The 19617-nt window shown below is 40.2% G+C and overlaps 1 protein-coding gene across 1 annotated transcript in view; it reads left to right on the plus strand.

Moving 5' to 3' along the window:
• Positions 1-1054: 1054 nt before the first annotated feature.
• LOC127177461 (B-cell receptor CD22) overlaps positions 1055-19617 on the plus strand; it is a 44013-nt gene continuing 25450 nt past the window's right edge. Inside the window, exons 1-2 of the mRNA XM_051129749.1 lie at positions 1055-1082; positions 2618-2899. Of these exons, the coding sequence (XP_050985706.1) occupies positions 1055-1082; positions 2618-2899 (310 nt within the window). The remainder of the gene's footprint in view (positions 1083-2617; positions 2900-19617) is intronic.

Here is a 19617-nt window from a genome sequence, read left to right on the forward strand (position 1 = left end):
TGTGTGGAAATGAGTTCAACAGATCCATTTTGTTTGAGACACAGGCAAGGTACCCGTCTAGTTCTCCTGTACCTTGTGACCTTCTGGACTTCATTGAGGAAAAGAAGTCCTCTTCATCTGATGAATGTTGCCCAACTTGCTCCACTGTGGCCTCTGCCATCTGGTCAAGGTGTTGTCTCACATAGACAAGTCCTGTTGAACACACAACAATGCATATTACTTATTTCTGACAATTAAGTTGATTAATGTGGCAAAGAGTTGATCATAATGCAGAAACTGCAAAGACTGGTTTTACTGCACTTACGTCAAATAAAATATTGAAATCATACCTGCTTCTATGATATCAGCCCTCTCAGTCCAGGTAGTCTTGAACTTTGGCAGAAGGATTGCTGCAGCAATCAGTTCAGGATCTTTTATCATCCCACCAAAGCGCTTTTCAATACCATCCTGAACTGCTCTGATGAGGGGCAGACACATCTTGGAAGTTGTCTCCAGTCTGCTTAATTTGGCTTCTAACTGAAAGACCACCGGCAGGAGCCACCCCAAGTGCGTGTTGGTCTCAGACTGAAGGATGTTCAGAGCCATCACCAAAGGTTTTATCACAGTACAGTACTCAGTCAGGAAAACTATTTCAGCTGGGCTCAGCCTGTGTAGCAAAACATACAACTTTCATGCAGGTATAGGTATGAAAAAGGAATAAGCAGAACAAATTCAAGCACTGTTTATTATCAGTGTCATATATACACATAGACATAAAACAATACTCACATTTTTACTTTGAATTCTTCGCAGACATTTCTGATAGCATCCTCTCCCTTCTCTTGTATGATCCAGATGATTCTCTCCACAGCCATGTATGTAGAGTTCCACCTAGTCTGATTCGGACGAATGAGCTGGAGCTTGTATTGATCTTCAACAATTTCCGCTGCCATGTATGACCGACCGGATTTGTTCCACATTGCTTGACAGGCTGCATGTGACAGCCGTTTGTATGTATCATTGTCCTTTTCTGCCATGGCAGCGTCTGTTGTAGCAACTAAATTCAACAGGTGGCATGCACACCTTTGATGCGGTGGAAGCTGGTACTCAAGACCACTGTCTTGTTTCAGGATGCTTAATGTGTCCACGTAGACAACTTGTGGGTCTTCAGAAGAGTCCTGATCTGATTCGGACTCTGCTACCTCAGTCTGGCTTTGCTCACCAAACACACTAAATGCTTTGATGAAGTTTGAGCCACTGTCAGTTGTGGTTCTTACCACTTTTCCTCTTATTCTATACTGACAATGAATGTCATCAAGAGCCCTGCGGCGGATCTACGCTCCAAGGTTTCTTCATCTATCCAATGAGCTGTCACTCCTATGTAACTTTGCTGGTGCGCTGTCCAGCAATCGGTAGTGGTGGCAACATAAGTGACTTTACTGAGGTGCGACACCAAAGTCTTCTTCAACTGATTGGCGGCTCCATCAATTCTGTTCCGGAGAGTTGGTCTGGAAATGACTTTGCATTGAGGATTCAGTGCAAGTAAAAGGTCTCTAAAAGCAGGTTGTTCGACCAAAGAGAATGGATGAAGACCCTCACAAATGAAGTTAATCATGAGCTTGTCGACCTTTGCCTGTGGCACACGTTTGTTTGCACCAAGTGCCATTACATCACTTATTTTTGCTTGTTTGGTTGGGATTACTGGTGGTTCCAGAGCTCGCTTCCGTCCTGCCACAAAATCAGTGAAGGCCTTCAGCTTTAATGGATGTTTTCTCTGTAACCAAAATATTTATAATTTAAATAAATGTTCATTAAACACACAGAATTTGAAATTTTTACATTCTTATATATATATATATATATATATATGTGTGTGTGTGTGTGTGTGTGTGTGTGTGTGTGTGTTTCTACACACATCACATTTTGTCTTTTACATTATTACTGACTAACTAGTGGCTATATTAGACCGCAAAAAAAAAAGAAAAAGCAGTCCACGACTTCAGTCTACTGTAAGTTATGCACTTTCACAGCAAAAAAAAAGAAAAATCTGTTACAATTTGTCATTTAACTTATGATAATGAGAGAAATCGCAAATGCAGAGTCTGCTCACGCATTGAACCGAGTGACGAATCAAAACGCTTTGATTGGACACTGCATTCTCAACAAAATGTATGACTGGTTATACAGTAATACCCAATTCTAACGCGACATCTGCAGATCTATTCTAACTCTTTTCATAGACTTAAGTAAATCTTGACACTGGTAATAGCTTAACGTTAATTGTGCATTGACAATTTTGTCCTAAGTTCCTGTTAATTTCCAACCCTAGTGCTAACCAACATTAGCAATGTCACGCACTGATGCAACACAACAGAACAATAATTATGTTAAAAAAAAAAAAAGTATGTTTAACTTACCTCAACATGCTTGCGCAGGTTTGATGTTGAGCTTTTGTAAGCTGCCAATTCAGTCGTCTTCGGCAAATAAAGTTTACACCGCATAAAAAAGCTGTTGCCTTTCTTGCACTTAAATTCAAAGTGGTTTTGTAAATATGGCCATGGGTTTGTTTCTGAAGAATTCAAATTCAACAGCATTTCACTTTCATGTGTCTGTCTTGTCCGTCTCCATCTTTCTTGAGTTAGCGCACTGCGTTTGTTCTCCACCTCTGCCATTAAACCTGCTCAACATGTATTCAGAGGAGACACAGTCACTCTCAGATGTGACATATATGGTGAAGGAGTCACTAGCTGGAGCTACAACTGGTATAAAGAAGGTTCAACCAGTGTTTTCAGTGAAGTACAGGAACACACATTCAGTTCTGTTACTGAGTCTGACGCAGGTAAATACTCCTGTAAAGGATCAGAGACAGAAGGATCACGCTGGTCACAAATGAGTGATGCAGTTACACTGACAGTATCAGGTGAGTTTGATCATCTCTTCATACACAGATGTTTAACATGCTATTAATGAGTGATTTCTCTATTTCAGATCACAGAATGATTTTCAGTTTGATTCAGTTCACATTTATGTGTATAGCGCTTTTCACAATACAAATCGTTGCAAAATTGTTAATTAAAAAAAATAAAATAAGTGACCATTAAACCTGCTAAATCTTTCTAGATGAACTATCCCTTTTTTTCTCTTCTTTGCAGCTCTGTTCTTTTATTATACATTCCTTTTTCTTTTTCCCTCATAGAATTTGTATGTTTTGTTTTACTTTTCTTATTCCTTTTCTTCTTATGTTGTTTCTGGTTCCTGAATTTTTATTTTATTTTATTTTATTTATGTATTTTAATTTTATTGATTGATTGATTGATTGATTGATTGCCAGATCATAATTGTTTGCAGTTCACCCAAAAATGAAAATTATCCCTTAATTTACTTAGAGGTGGGTGTCCAGATGGGCCGATGCTCTTTGTACAACAGTGAATGACGCTGAGTTTAGAACAACATGGTTTTAACCTGATCTCGCATCAGTTTCTTCAATTTGTAGACATTTTAACAAGACATTTGTGCAGTTAGAAGTATGAGAAGTAGTTAATAGTCTCTTACTGGCCTCTAAATACAAGCTCTCCATAAAACAAACAAAACAAGCCCTGCAAATTAATAATAAATATTTTAAAATCCACATATTATACAGACACTTTGTATATTTATATATTTACTTTAATATTTAATGGTGTTTTCTTACCTTTTTTTTTGTTTGTTTTTTCGCATTTAATGTGTTATACATTTAATAAAACATTTGCAATGGGTTTTTAAAAAGCTTCTTTTATGCATGTTTTAGCCTGAGTTTTTGTTGCATTTACACACTTTTGACCAGCATGCGTCATTAGGGTGTGGTTTTTCGGGCGCTTAAAAACTGTGAATTATTTTGTGAAGCAGTTGGTTCAATTGATTCGAAGCTTTTGTAAAGGTTACTTTCTCCCATCACTAGCTTACACTTTCTGCTTTTAAATCATTTGAATGAACATCATGAAATGGTTTCTGCTTGATTTATTGACTGACATTCACCTATTGCAGAACTGCAAAAAGAGTCCTATTAAACAAATGCCACTGTAACACTTGAATATTGTACAATTATCTTACGATCCAACAATACTGACAGCAATTATTCATACTACAGTGCATTATGGGAGCTTTTATTATGGAATTACCCAACATGCATTGCAGTATGAACAATTATATAGAGTGTCAACATTTTTGAGATTCATCTGTGTGTGCCTAAATGCATATGCACCAGAGGTAATAACTGCAAAACACTGATCTCACTACTTTTCAAAATTACATGCAGTGGTACAGAGAGAAAACCCAACTAAAACAAACACTGATCTCCATGATGGTGGCATCATTTTAACCAACAAAACATCAACATCTGATCCTCTGTGATTCTCAATAACAGCAGGTGTTCATCACTAATGCAATATCAACATTTAATTAGTGACTTAATTATCTCAGTAAGTTTATCTCTTTGAGCCCTGCTGAAAAAAAAAAAACAGCTTAAACCAGCTTAAGCTGGTCAAGCTGGTTTAAGCTTGTATCCCAGCCTGGTCATAGCTGGTTTATCAAGCTGGTTTTAGTGGGGTTTTGACCACTTTTTTAGCTGGTCAAGCTGGTTTTAGCTGGTCTTAGCTGGTCAGGCTGGTCTTAGCTGGTTTTAGCTGGTCAGGCTGGACTTAGCTGGTTTAAGCTGGTCAGGCTGGTCTTAGCTGGTCAGGCTGGTCTTAGCTGGTTTAAGCTGGTCAGGCTAGTCTTAGCTGGTCAGCCAGGCTGGTCTTAGCTGGTTTAAGTTGGTCAGGCTGGTCTTAGCTGGTTTTAGCTGGTCAGCCAGGCTGGTCTTAACTGGTCAGGCTGGTCTTAGCTGGTTTTAGCTGGTCAGCCAGGCTGGTCTTAACTGGTCAGGCTGGTCTTAGCTGGTTTTAGCTGGTCAGGCTGGTCTTAGCTGGTCAGGCTGGTCTTAGCTGGTTTAAGCTGGTCAGGCTAGTCTTAGCTGGTCAGCCAGGCTGGTCTTAGCTGGTTTAAGTTGGTCAGGCTGGTCTTAGCTGGTTTTAGCTGGTCAGCCAGGCTGGTCTTAACTGGTCAGGCTGGTCTTAGCTGGTTTTAGCTGGTCAGGCTGGTCTTAGCTGGTTTAAGCTGGTCAGGCTGGTCTTAGCTGGTCAGCCAGGCTGGTCTTAGCTGGTCAGGCTGGTCTTGGCTGGTTTAAGCTGGTCAGGCTGGTCAGTCAGGCTGGTCTTACCTGGTCAGGCTGGTCTTAGCTGGTTTTAGCTGGTCAGGCTGGTCTTAGCTGGTTTAAGCTGGTCAGGCTGGTCTTAGCTAGTCAGACTGGTCTTAGCTGGTTTAAGATGGTCAGGCTAGTCTTAGCTGGTCAGGCTGATCTTGGCTGGTTTTAGCTGGTCAGGCTGGTCTTGGCTGGTTTAAGCTGGTCAGGCTGGTCAGCCAGGCTGGTCTTAGCTGGTCAGGCTGGTCTTAGCTGGTTTTAGCTGGTCAGGCTGGTCTTAGCTGGTTTAAGCTGGCCAGGCTGGTCTTAGCTGGTCAGGCTGGTCTTAGCTGGTTTAAGATGGTCAGGCTAGTCTTAGCTGGTCAGCCAGGCTGGTCTTAGCTGGTCAGGCTGGTCTTAGCTGGTTTTAGCTGGTCAGCCAGGCTGGTCTTAGCTGGTCAGGCTGGTCTTAGCTGGTTTAAGCTGGTCAGGTTAGTCTTAGCTGGTCAGCCAGGCTGTTCTTAGCTGGTCAGGCTGGTCTTAGCTGGTTTTAGCTGGTCAGCCAGGCTGGTCTTAGCTGGTTTAAGCTGGTCAGACTGGTCTTAGCTGTTTTTAGCTGGTCAGCCAGGCTGGTCTTAACTGGTCAGGTTGGTCTTAGCTGGTTTTAGCTGGTCAGGCTGGTCTTAGCTGGTTTAAGCTGGTCAGGCTGGTCTTAGCTGGTCAGCCAGGCTGGTCTTAGCTGGTCAGGCTGGTTTTAGCTGGTCAGGCTGGTCTTGGCTGGTTTAAGCTGGTCAGGCTGGTCTTAGCTGGTCAGCCAGGCTGGTCTTAGCTGGTTTCAGCTGGTCAGCCAGGCTGGTCTTAGCTGGTTTAAGCTGGCCAGGCTGGTCTTAGCTGGTCAGGCTGGTCTTAGCTGGTTTAAGATGGTCAGATTAGTCTTAGCTGGTCAGCCAGGCTGGTCTTAGCTGTTTTTAGCTGGTCAGCCAGGCTGGTCTTAACTGGTCAGGTTGGTCTTAGCTGGTTTTAGCTGGTCAGGCTGGTCTTAGCTGGTTTAAGATGGTCAGGCTGGTCTTAGCTGGTCAGCCAGGCTGGTCTTAGCTGGTCAGGCTGGTTTTAGCTGGTCAGGCTGGTCTTGGCTGGTTTAAGCTGGTCAGGCTGGTCTTAGCTGGTCAGCCAGGCTGGTCTTAGCTGGGCTGGTCAGGCTGGTCTTAGCTGGTCAGCTGGTCAGCCAGGCTGGTCTTAGCTGGTTTAAGCTGGCCAGGCTGGTCTTAGCTGGTCAGGCTGGTCTTAGCTGGTTTAAGATGGTCAGATTAGTCTTAGCTGGTCAGCCAGGCTGGTCTTAGCTGATTTTAGCTGGTCAGCCAGGCTGGTCTTAGCTGGTTTAAGTTGGTCAGGCTGGTCTTAGCTGTTTTTAGCTGGTCAGCCAGGCTGGTCTTAACTGGTCAGGCTGGTCTTAGCTGGTTTTAGCTGGTCAGGCTGGTCTTAGCTGGTTTAAGCTGGTCAGGCTGGTCTTAGCTGGTCAGCCAGGCTGGTCTTAGCTGGTCAGGCTGGTTTTAGCTGGTCAGGCTGGTCTTGGCTGGTTTAAGCTGGTCAGACTGGTCTTAGCTGGTCAGCCAGGCTGGTCTTAGCTGGTCAGGCTGGTCTTAGCTGGTTTCAGCTGGTCAGCCAGGCTGGTCTTAGCTGGTTTAAGCTGGCCAGGCTGGTCTTAGCTGGTCAGGCTAGTCTTAGCTGGTTTAAGATGGTCAGGTTAGTCTTAGCTGGTCAGCCAGGCTGGTCTTAGCTGGTCAGGCTGGTCTTAGCTGGTTTTAGCTGGTCAGGCTGGTCTTAGCTGGTTTAAGCTGGCCAGGCTGGTCTTAGCTGGTCAGGCTGGTCTTAGCTGGTTTAAGATGGTCAGGCTAGTCTTAGCTGGTCAGCCAGGCTGGTCTTAGCTGGTCAGGCTGGTCTTAGCTGGTTTAAAATGGTCAGGCTAGTCTTAGCTGGTCAGCCAGGCTGGTCTTAGCTGGTCAGCCAGGCTGGTCTTAGCTGGTCAGGCTGGTTTTAGCTGGTCAGGCTGGTCTTGGCTGGTTTAAGCTGGTCTTAGCTGGTCAGCCAGGCTGGTCTTAGCTGGTCAGGCTGGGCTTAGCTGGTTTAAGCTGGTCAGGCTGGTCTTAGCTGATTTTAGCTGGTCAGCCAGGCTGGTCTTAGCTGGTTTAAGTTGGTCAGGCTGGTCTTGGCTGGTTTTAGCTGGTCAGCCAGGCTGGTCTTAGCTGGTCAGGCTGGTCTTAGCTGGTTTTAGCTGGTCAGCCAGGCTGGTCTTAGCCGGTCAGACTGGTCTTAGCTGGTTTTAGCTGGTCAGCCAGGCTGGTCTTAGCTGGTCAGACTGGTCTTAGCTGGTTTCAGCTGCTCAGCCAGGCTGGTCTTAGCTGGTCAGCCAGACTGGTCTTAGCTGGTTTTAGCTGGTCAGCCAGGCTGGTCTTAGCTGGTCAGGCTGGTCTTAGCTGGTTTTAGCTGGTCAGCCAGGCTGGTCTTAGCTGGTCAGACTGGTCTTAGCTGGTTTTAGCTGGTCAGCCAGGCTGGTCTTAGCTTGGTCCAATTTCCCTGTCAAGGGGTGTTGCGACAAATAATATAAATAATTCCAAGTTTACTGTTAATAATCTGCAGGACCACAAAAAAAAAAAAAAAAAAAAAAACATTAAAATAATTTTTATTTGAACTTACAGCCCCTTTTAAAAAATTATATTCTAACAAATATTTACAAAATACTTGGAATGATTACAATTAAAAAACTTAACAATTAATGGTGAAGATGAACAATAACAGAATTCTAAACATATTATGCATTTTCATTTTTCTTTTCCTTTTTATTATATCTTGTATTTTTTGGGATATGTAATGCCCACTTGTTTCTCCCTCTTCTCTCTCTCTCTTCTTTCAGGCTCCTTTTGGTGATATACGCTGATCCTCCGTGAGCGGGATGGCCGCGAGTTGTGATTCTTTAACAACGTCACGCGTTTCATTTCGGCGCCCGTGTTAACAGATGACTGCTTTTAAAATTTTGATTTACGTCATAAAATAATCACTAGAAAGTGTGCTGAACAACACGACGTTCCCATGAATGACAACTGTTGTCAATGAAGCGTGTAATTATTACCGCTGGAACCCAGAGATCTTCCGCCTATAGTCGCTATGAGGCCGGGGAATGTGTGAAATCCCGCGCTGCTTAAACCCGGCACAAGCCTCCCTTGCGCACTGCGGACAAACTGATTAATTTGTAATTAGGTCAAATGGACACCAGCTTGGTCAGGCTGGGAGACCAGCTAAAACCAGCTACTTCTAGCTAAAACCAGCCTGGCCAGGCTGGGAGACCAGCTAAAACCAGCTGCTTCCAGCTAAAAACAGCTTGGCCAGGCTGGGAAACCAGCTAAAACCAGCTACTTCCAGCTAAAACCAGCTTGGCCAGGCTGGGAGACCAGCTAAAACCAGCTGCTTCCAGCTAAAACCAGCTTGGCCAGGCTGGGAGACCAGCTAAAACCAGCTACTTCCAGCTAAAACCAGCCTGGCCAGGCTGGGAGACCAGCTAAAACCAGCTACTTCCATCTTAAATCAGCCTGGCCAGGCTGGGAGACCAGCTTAAATCGGCTACTTCTAGCTAAAACCAGCCTGGCCAGGCTGAGAGATCAGCTAAAACTAGCTACTTCCAGCTAAAACCAGCCTGGCCAGGCTGAGAGATCAGCTAAAACTAGCTACTTCCAGCTAAAACCAGCTTGACCAGCTACTTCCATCTTAAACCAGCTAAAACCAGCTTGGCCAGGCTGGGAGACCAGCTAAAACCAGCAACTTCCAGCTTAAACCAGCTAAAACCAGCCTGGCCAGGCTGGTTTGACCAGTTAAAACCAGCTACTTCCAGCTAAAACAAGCCTGGCCAGGCTGGGAGACCAGCTAAAACCAGCTACTTCCAGCTAAAACAAGCCTGGCTGGGAGACCAGCTTGACCAGCTACTTCCATCTTAAACCAGCTAAAACCAGCTTGGCCAGGCTGGGAGACCAGCTAAAACCAGCTACTTCCAGCTTAAACCAGCTAAAACCAGCCTGGCCAGGCTGGTTTGACCAGTTAAAACCAGCTACTTCCAGCTAAAACAAGCCTGGCCAGGCTGGGAGACCAGCTAAAACCAGCTACTTCCAGCTAAAACAAGCCTGGCTGGGAGACCAGCTTGACCAGCTACTTCCATCTTAAACCAGCTAAAACCAGCCAGCTTGGCCAGGCTGGGAGACCAGCTAAAACCAGCTTGGCCAGGCTGGGAGACCAGCTAAAACCAGCTACTTCCAGCTTAAACCAGCTAAAACCAGCCTGGCCAGGCTGGTTTGACCAGTTAAAACCAGCTACTTCCAGCTAAAACCAGCTACTTCCAGCTTAAACCAGCTAAAACCAGCCTGGCCAGGCTGGTTTGACCAGTTAAAACCAGCTACTTCCAGCTAAAACCAGCCTGGCCAGGCTGGGAGACCAGCTAAAACCAGCTACTTTCAGCTTAAACCAGCTAAAACCAGCCAACCAGCCTAAGCTGGTTTTAGCTGTTTTTTTCACCAGGGAGGACTTGGGATTTGATTCGGACTTGCTTGTGACTTGAAAGGAATGATTTAGTTCCACCTCTGAAAAACAGTTAATAACTTATAAGCTCATCTTTCTCCAAGGCAATGACCTTTCACAAGCTGAACTGAAACTGCTGCTGCACACTGCCCGTTGCCGAACTAAATAAACACTGTGTATATACAAAAGAGTAGTAAAACTGCAATATATAAAATTGCTTGTAGGTGTCAGCCACACACCATGACCAGACAATGGGCAGAACAGTCTCAATATTTTATTTTCTGAGTTGTGTTGCAGTAGAAATAGTGTAGTTCAATGCCATTAGCCGAAGTCCCTCTAAGACAAGTCATTTCACTCATCTCTTTGAACGGGGAAAAATCAAATTTCTCCAAAACTGTTCTCCAAGTTTACGATTAAACTTCATATTTAAAATCATCAATGAATCTGACAACAACTGTTGTTATTTTGCTCAAACAGCATCAAAATTATAGCTTATTTTTCAGGCTAGACCAGCCAGTGCACATGCACAGTACTGAGCGCATGTCTCAGAACGCTGACTGTTCCTATAGCAACCAGGACTTCTAAGGGCAGCTGCAGTGATGCCCTGACTTTATCAATTACAGATTAGCGATTATTACGAAGGCGTGGTATCATGGCCATAATGAGCGTTGCATTTTTCCCTTATCAAAACTATATAAGTGATACATCTTGGGCATTCTATAGCAGAGGTGAGACTTTCAAGTCACAAGCAAGTCTCCCAAGTCTCAAATCCCAAGTCCTCAGAGAGTTAAATTTAATGAGATAATTGACTAATTATATGATGATTGTGCATTAGTGATGAACACCTGCTATTATTGAGAATTACAGAGAATCAGATGGTGATGTTTTATTGGTTAAAAAAATTGCCACCATCATGTAGATCAGTGTTTGCTTTAATTGGGCTCTTGACCCTTAACTTCCTGCATTAGATCTCTCTCTGTAATGATGCATGTGGTGTTGTATAATGAGGAGATATTAGATGTTTTTATATGGGAAGATAATAATTGGTCCTACTTTAATTCTATAACCTTCGCATTAGCTCACCCAGTGGAACTGTTGTACATAATAAAAATAATAGTACTCACCATAGTCCAGAATTTGTATATAATAATGTGTTTTTTTTTTCTTAAATAACGTAAATCTATAATGTAATGGATTTTCTACTACATATTTCAATAAGAAGCATAATTTATGTTATATTAAGCTATACAATTCTTAATACCCAGTGTTTCCTTTAGTGGTATTGAACTAAGATCACTTTTGCACCCGCAATTGAAGAAAAATGTTGAAATTTCAACAAAGTACCATTATTGTGATCAGTGATTGCTTTAATTGGGCTCTTGACTACTGCTTTTTGGTCCACATACATTTTGACAGTTTGCTTTTTTTTATTTTAAATGAAACAAGCAAAACTGAAAAAAAAAAAAACAGCTGTTTTTTATTTATTTATTTATTTTATTTTATTTATTTTTTTTGGTTGATCAGAAAAATGAATAAGCTCGATTGTGGCTTGATTTTTTTTTGTTTGTTGAGTTACGGGTAAAAATGGGTAAACGACTACAAAATTTGTTCTTCACATGTTCACATTGTTCTTCCCATTTTGTAAAAACGGGCCTCTAAAGAGGTTAAAGTGCATATTGCAGGTTAAAAATGTTTTCCAAATAAACATATATCCTTGTACGAAAATACCATATGAATCGTTAATGCAGGATTTGAAAATGTTTTACAAGACGCAAGGGCACAAATTTAGAAGAAAAAGTGGCGATTTCCTTGACAGTTCTCAAAAAGCGCTTTTTTTTTAACGTCACGTCATATGACGTCACGAGAGGGAGTCGTTTGCCGTGGTCTATTGGTTTTCACTAGGAGCGGTCTTGGGTGTTTTCTGTAGTTAGTTCTTTATTTCAATTGATTATCGTCATGGTAAATTATTGTGTTTTTGGAGGTTGCCCAAACTCCAACCTGTCAGGACATCGAGTCCACAGGTTTGCTAACAAGAAAAAGGACAGCGCTATCTTCCATGCCTGCGTGCATTTGTGCAGCTGAAGAGACGGGCCCTTACTAATGCATTTGCTTAGAAAAACGCGGTGGTGTGTAGCATTCAATTAACACCGGAGGATTATTGTCCCGGCGATATGATGGAGTTAAACATGGGATGCCAAAGCAGGCTCAGAGCTGGTGCGGTCCCTTTGGTGCACACAGCACCTTCATCGGGTCCGCCATCAGCCTGTGGTTCGTCCGGATCCATCAGAGATGCAGCTCGACGAAAACGTGAACTGTGCACCGTAAGTCTTGTTTTTTTATTATTAGTAGTAGTATTTTTATAACATGTATTAACTACCCAATCAGTGAACATAATTATTTAATGATGAGACGAAACAAGATATGTATAAGTTTTGTTGTAAAGCACCGCAGCTAGCTTGTAAGTATTAGCAATATAATAAAACCGTGTAAAAATGTTACCATTTGAGAAGGCATAACTGGTAAGTTAATCTCAGTTTGTTAATATTGTAACCATCAGGTCTAGTTACAGCTTAGTGACATTGTTTGCACAACTAATTGGTAATTTATTCTCATGTGGTGTGTTTATAAGGCTTTGGGAGACATTGCAAGACATGATGGTGTGTGAAGATCTGAAGCAGTGCAGGCCAGCTGTTATTAACCACCTCTACTGGACTGCAGCTTCCACTCCTATTGGAGATGCAGATGTGATGGAGGCCAAGTGGAAAAGCATGGTCAGCAATGAATGAATGATGGAATACTGCAGGTCACCAAAGGCTCTACGAGAACGCAGCACTTTCTTGTCTTCCACTACACCTGCTCCCCGTTCCAGATCCCTCCAGAGGATCAACAAGATGAGGCTGTTGCTGTTGCACAGCATTCACAATTTTATATGTTAACAACACATTAGTGTGATACCCACACTGAAAGATTGTTAAATGTTTTTAAATGGGTCAGATGGTATATTTTTGTTTCAGTAGTATATGTTTGGTACATCTACACTTGTTATATATGTGTGTGTGTGTGTGTGTGTGTGTTAACAGTTGCAATGTTGTGTTTTGAGTTAGGTATTAACAGTGCTATGAAACAATATTTATGATTTAGTGATGTATAAATAAAACTGAATTGAATTAACCATAAATGCAGATGTGCTTGATATATATGTGATGTGAACTTCATAAACAGGTTTTTATACAGTAAGACAATTTGTGATTATTGTTTATTGATTGTCACCAAAATGGGGCCATTCAAAACCTTTATAAAGTCACTCTTCCTCTGTAAACTGTCTACTCATGACTGACACAACACATGAAGGTAAGGGTTTCCCACACAAGAATATAATGAAACACAAACGTGTTTATCTTCCTCTCTCTCTTTCCTGCTTTGACGAGAAACCGCTATATCACGTAACGTTAGTGTCGGATATTAACGTGTTTGACGCGCTTGATTAACGATTATTAGTTTCTGTTACGGGTTAGTATCAATACTCGTAGATGACCAATATTAGCTTTGCTTTAGCCTGATTACATATCGTTTGCTAACGTGTGTAACGTTATATCTAAGCTAACACTGGTCTCTCACCAAAACATCTTCCTGTTCTCCTCACTAAATGAGCTTGTTGTGCTTTGGCTACAGTAGGCAATTCTAGTGGTGACAACAATCATTCACGTCACTTCTGCAGGCTGTGTCGTACTCCGTGAGATAAAGTGTCACACTTTTCATATGTTTTTCTGAGACACTTGCAAGTAATTTTCAGAAGGGTGTACTTATTTTTGCAACACAACATTTTATCACTTTGATAAGAACATCTGATTTTCCTAAATAAATATTACATTCTGGTAATTGATCAAGCTGGCTTGTTGGAACATTATATCTCCAACCCTAATATGTCTTCTAAGTAAAGAGCAATTGGTGAATGTGTTAAGTTTTGGATGAGACACTTGCAAGTAATTTTCAGAAGGGTGTACTTACTCATGAATAAATGCTGAGAAGATTGTTTATGTGTGTATTTAACACTTACATCTATTGAAGAAGAAGAATCTTCAGTCTGATAATGATTAATCTGTAGCGATGGTGAGAAAACTTCAGCTTCATCCTGAAATCTCTCAATATCTCATTTACAAGTGCAGACAAGTACAGTAAATACACTATTTGTAAAAGTAATGTTTTTGGAATTACTATATGTAAACGCAGGAATAAATTACTGTACTGTGTGTGTGTGTGCGTGTGTACCTGGTATTTATCATGTTTTGGCTACCAAATGTCCCCACAAGGATAGTAATACCAGTAAATGTTGACCTTGTGGGGACATTTTTAGGTCCCTATGAGGAAACAGGCATATACATCATGCAGAATGAGTTTTTTTTTTTTTTTTTTTGAGAAAGTAAAAGTGTGCACAGTCTCCTGTGAGGGCTAGGTGTAGGTGTAGGTGTAGGTGTAGGGTAGGTGTAGGGCAATAGAAAATACAGTTTGTACAGTATAAAAACCATTACGCCTATGGAATGTCCCCATAAAACATGGAAACACAACATGTGTGTGTGTGTGTAATACAGGATTAACTCCTGATTCATGATGACTAACCTTTTGTATGTACATCACTTTTTGTAGTTGTTAAAGTTAACATCAACCAGTTTTCCCAACACACTTGACTTCAACTGATTCCATTATCATTTGGTTTTATCCATCAGGAATTGATTGTGAAATGTAAGTTACACTTTATTTTCATATGACTTTTTACAAGCAACATGAATGTTAACTTGTTTTTATCAGTTTGGTCTTTGCTATTTTTGACCAATAATGTGTTATTGGTAATATGAACCAACTCCACTTAGTGTCATTTATAAGCATGCATATTATTTATTTTAGTGTGAGTCTCCTGCTGTAATATTTCATGCTTTTATGTTTTTATTTCCTATTTAAATAAAGGAACTATTTTTTCAGCTGCTTTGTTAAAAATAAATAAATAAAAAGTCAAAAAAAGTCAATAAAAGCAGAAGAACCAGGACCAACAATAATTTACTTTAATGAATAAGATTTAATCTCTAATTGTGTATTTACAGACATGATTACAGTTATTGTTACGACCCCAAAGTGGTCTAGGGGTTCTGGGGTCGAACATTTAAAATATAGACATTAAAAACATATACATACAAGCAATGTGCGCCAAAGATATTGTGCAACAAAATGATTTATTAAAAGTGGAAACTACAAAGGTGTGGTATATATATGTATACAGTATTTACAGTATTTACATGAATAGGCAAAACACAAGACAAAGAGAACTGGGAGAAGGGACGTGGGTGGTGCTAAATCAAAGAAAATAACAAAACCAAAACCCTCTAACTTCTTAACATCCCCCCATCCTGATATGAAAAGAAAATGTAGAAAAGAAAAGTCTTCAGCTTCTGAGATGCCCTAACTAAACTACACTTTCTAGCCAATAAACAAAAGTACAAGGGGTGGCACTCGCCCCTAACCTAATGTACTATACAGGATGGTATGCCAATGTGTTACAATGTATGTCACGTGACGTTCTTACCTGTCCGCTTCTTCCCGGCCTTGTAACATATAACGCATGCTCAAATATGTACAGTGAGGGAAAAGGGAACAAAAAAACTATATAACTGGGCAAAAACGTACACGAAAACCAAGCAACATAGACAACAGGGGATATGACAATAGTACGTGATGGCAAGAAAAACACAGTACAAAACAGCAACAACATGGGGGCTTGCGGGTGGTCTGGCGTGCACTTTTATCTGGGAGGGCCTTGTCCGATTGGGGGCGGCAGGATGGGTGACGTCAGCAGTTAATGAAGATTGGCAGGTGACAGGACCAATGACAGGTAACTGAGAAAAGTGAAAGTAAACAGAAGAGACAGAGGGGAAACACATAACACAACACAAGCACATAACAGTATCCAGATGAAAATAATACTATCAAGTTTTAAACAATTACTGAACATGCAGTTTTTTTTTTTTTTTTTAACCCACAGCACATAAATTCACACATGCTTTACACATATTGCGGTTCTCAGTGTCATGTTCAGATGCTGCACACTAGTGTTCGCATGGTGAGAACTTCCGGTTGTGGTGACATTGTGATGGTGTTAAGAGCTGACTATGTGTTTAGAGTTGAAACACAAGTTAAACAGTGAACAGTGAAACACAAGAATATTGTTAATAGTTTTAAGAAATCTTTAAGACAATGGTCTGAGGTTGATGATATGTGGCTAATATAATGCTTCTTAATGTCTATGCAATTAAGAAAAAAGTGTAAGGTTAGAGATTTATGAAAACCCTTTGAGCTCAAGTGCAAGCAAAAGTGATGCTTAGCAAACAACACTCATTCTTATAGTACTCTCTATAGTACTTCCTCTTTCACTAGTCTCTACAATTTGGGGTACATGTCATGTCCATTGATGAATGTATTTCAGTTTTCCACCATGTGTAAACTGTAAATGAAAATAAAAGATTTATATTCTTTTTAAGGAACCAAACAGTATATACATACATATATATATATATATATATATATATATATATATATATATATATATATGTATATATATACTGTAATCAACAAATCTATTGCTGTATCCACAGCAGGGTAACTCCACAGTTTTATATTGAGTGTATAACTGATTATCTTTCCATTCACCACAAGAACCTGGAACATCCTGTTATAAATGACCATATATGGACAAGTAAGTGTGATGCCTCTGCTCAACTGGGTTGTCCTTGGCTTTGAAGTTCCCATGGCACTAGCAGAACTCGCTGTGATTGGACTTTTTTTTTTTTTTTTTAATTAAAAAACGCTTGATGTTGCAAAGTCCATTTTGCAGTTATTATTACGTCTGTAATACCCTCAGTTAACAATACAGTGTTGCTATGTGGTGAGTAATTGCCAGTGTCGGGGAGTTACATGTAACGGAATTATGTAATTTAATTACAAAATAAGTGTAATTGTAATTAAATTAGTTACTTTTGAAAAATGTCAACGATTACAAAGGGGATTACATCTGAATTTTTTCACACACCCACCCCAAAATGCAGATTTAACTGACTTCTTTCATAAATTGCATTGACTGCTCTAAAATGAGACACCAATGTTCCAGGAGTATTAGGACACAGAATAGGACACAAGCTTATTGGGTTTATGCATAAACTTTATTTTTTAAGATTAATTGTTTTTTCCAAGGCATTGTTAGATGCCAGTGTTTCCTGTCATAACTATGCAAACATTTGGTTTCAAACCCAGTATCATAGCTATTAAACTCTTTCTTGTTATGATTTCAAATCTTTATTAAACCTCAGAATGATCTTGACGTAAATAAGAGCTGTTAAGTCTGAATTTGTAGTGGCTGTGCTTTAAATTAAATTATTACCACACTCTTAAAAATGAAGGTGCTTCACAATGCCATAGAAGAACTTTTTTGTCTAAATGGTTCTATAAAGAACCTTTAACATCTGAAGAACCTTTCTGTTTCACAAAAGGTTCTTTGTGGCGAAAGAAGGTTCTTCAGATTATAAAAAAGAAGAAAGAGATGGTTCTTTAAAGAACCTTTGACTGAATGGTTCTTTGTGGAACCAAAAATGGTTCTTCTATGGCATCACTGTGAAGAACCTTTTAAAGCACCTTTATTTTTAAGAGTGCACGGCTCTGTGGAATGCTTGATTCTGATTTGTCAGTCATGACATTCCAAGATTCCCTGATAACAACTGGTAAAAGCTAATAACACAGACTCATCTGGGCAACTTAAGTTGATGCTATATGCTTAATAGTTTTTCTTGGCATTTGGTTAGTTAATAAAATATTAAAGCTCAATTTAATATTATGTGCACAATTTCTTAATTCTGTCATCCTGGTATCGTGGAGTCGCTCTATTGTTTCATACAAACACAGCTGCTGCCATTTTTTTTTGTACACTGTAATGGATTATAAGATAACTAATAAACTAGTACTACTATATTATTTATGTGGTGAAATGTTGTGTAATAAAAGTGGTATGACTGCACTGTATCCCTAAAATATCTGTCTAGTTTGAACTTGCCACTTGCTAGCAACTGATTTCTTCATGGAAGCTTTGTGTTCAAATATTTCAGCTCAGATCAGTGTTTCACGTCTAATTATTTTGACACAAACCATCTAAATAATCTATCAAGCAGCTAATGTACATCCTGTAAAGGAGTGAGTGAGACGAGAGGCGAGCGGATCCATCTGCGAACTTTTATTAATGGGACGAGGCAAAGACATGGTCAAAACAACAACAAACAGGAATATCAAAGGCAAGACGTAGGGATTAATCCGAGAAACGAGAAATAGTCCAATGGGCAGGCGGCGAGACAGTCAAAACGGGGGAAGCCAGGCGAGAATACAAAACACAGGAAACTAGGAACTCGGAAACTAGGGAACGCTAACAAAATAATAACAACAACAACACTCCGTGACTTGCATGGGGTAAGACCGGGACTTTTATAGCGCGCCTGATTGGTCCCAGGTGCTGACCCAATCAGCGCGCTGCATGACGGGAGATGGAGTCCGGGGTGTAATACAACAGTCTGTGTGAAATGATGGAGCGAGAGCGACATCTGGTGGTGAGCGGACCGCAGGTCACCGACCAGATTCGTAACACATTCAGCCAGTTGTTATTGCAAAATAAAGATGTATATTATCCCTTCCTTATTATAATCTTAATTCAAGTGTGTTAAGTGCTACTGTAAGGTTAACTCTGCCTGGTTTAAATGTTTCAAAAAAATTAACAGTTGAAAATATTAGAAATTTTGAAAAGTAATCAAAAAGTAATTAAAAGTAATAAGTTACTTTACTTTAATAAAGTAATTGAAAAGTTGCACTACTTATTAGATTTTAAATCAAGTAACTTGTAATCTGTAACCTATTACATTTCCAAAGTAACCTTCCCAACACTGGTAATTGCCACTTTACTGAGATTGTAACCCTAACCCTAAGCATATCTTCATTAAACTACAAATAACAGTGCCATCTTTTTTTGCGTTCTATCGATAGAATGGCAGAGGCTTATGGGTAATGTAGTTTAGAATATTTAATTATAAAACGGGGGGAAAATACAATCTTTTTTTGAATAAAGGTTATCTAAACATGTTCATTGTGCAAACATCTATGGCATATTCAAGAGGCAGGCTAAAATTTGGTATTTTACTTAGACCACTTTTTGAAACCACTTTTCCATATATGTTTTAAAACATTATGTAATTAACATAGCATAAGTCGTTATCCTGCCAGTTTTCTCTTTGTAATTATAATCAGACACTGATTTACAGCCATTTGAAATGTTAATATTTTTTTTTGCTCTTCCAGGGGACTCCACTGGGCCCCTAGAGATGGCAGGGCAGTAAAATGTACACAAATCTCTTCTTATCATCGATAACACACTGTGCTGAGTCACATTTTTGAGACTGTTTTTTCAGCAACTTGCCAATATATAAGTTGCAAGTCATGGTTATCTTAGAATAAGAATTAGACAGTTCCCATCTGAAATGGGCTCCACTGATTTCATTATATCAGGAGCAAGAATACAGCGATGACAGTAAATGAAGACACAAATGTAAAAAAACAATACATATTGTGATCCTTCATTGTACTATCACACAATTTCAATGTGTCATTCAGTAAGACAAGGCACAGACAGTGTGTGGTTTATGGTGCAAAAGCCATACAATTCATGCAATGCAAAGAATCATAATGTAAAACACCTCATTTGTGTCGCTGTGTCAAATATTCCTTATTTTTTCTTTCTCTGATATGAAACGTAAGTAACGTGCATGCTCATCTTGCTTACAATACAGTATTAGATTCATATCTAT

The sequence above is a fragment of the Labeo rohita genome, chromosome 15, assembly GCF_022985175.1.
Source record: "Labeo rohita strain BAU-BD-2019 chromosome 15, IGBB_LRoh.1.0, whole genome shotgun sequence".
In the NCBI taxonomy this organism is placed as follows: domain Eukaryota; kingdom Metazoa; phylum Chordata; class Actinopteri; order Cypriniformes; family Cyprinidae; genus Labeo; species Labeo rohita.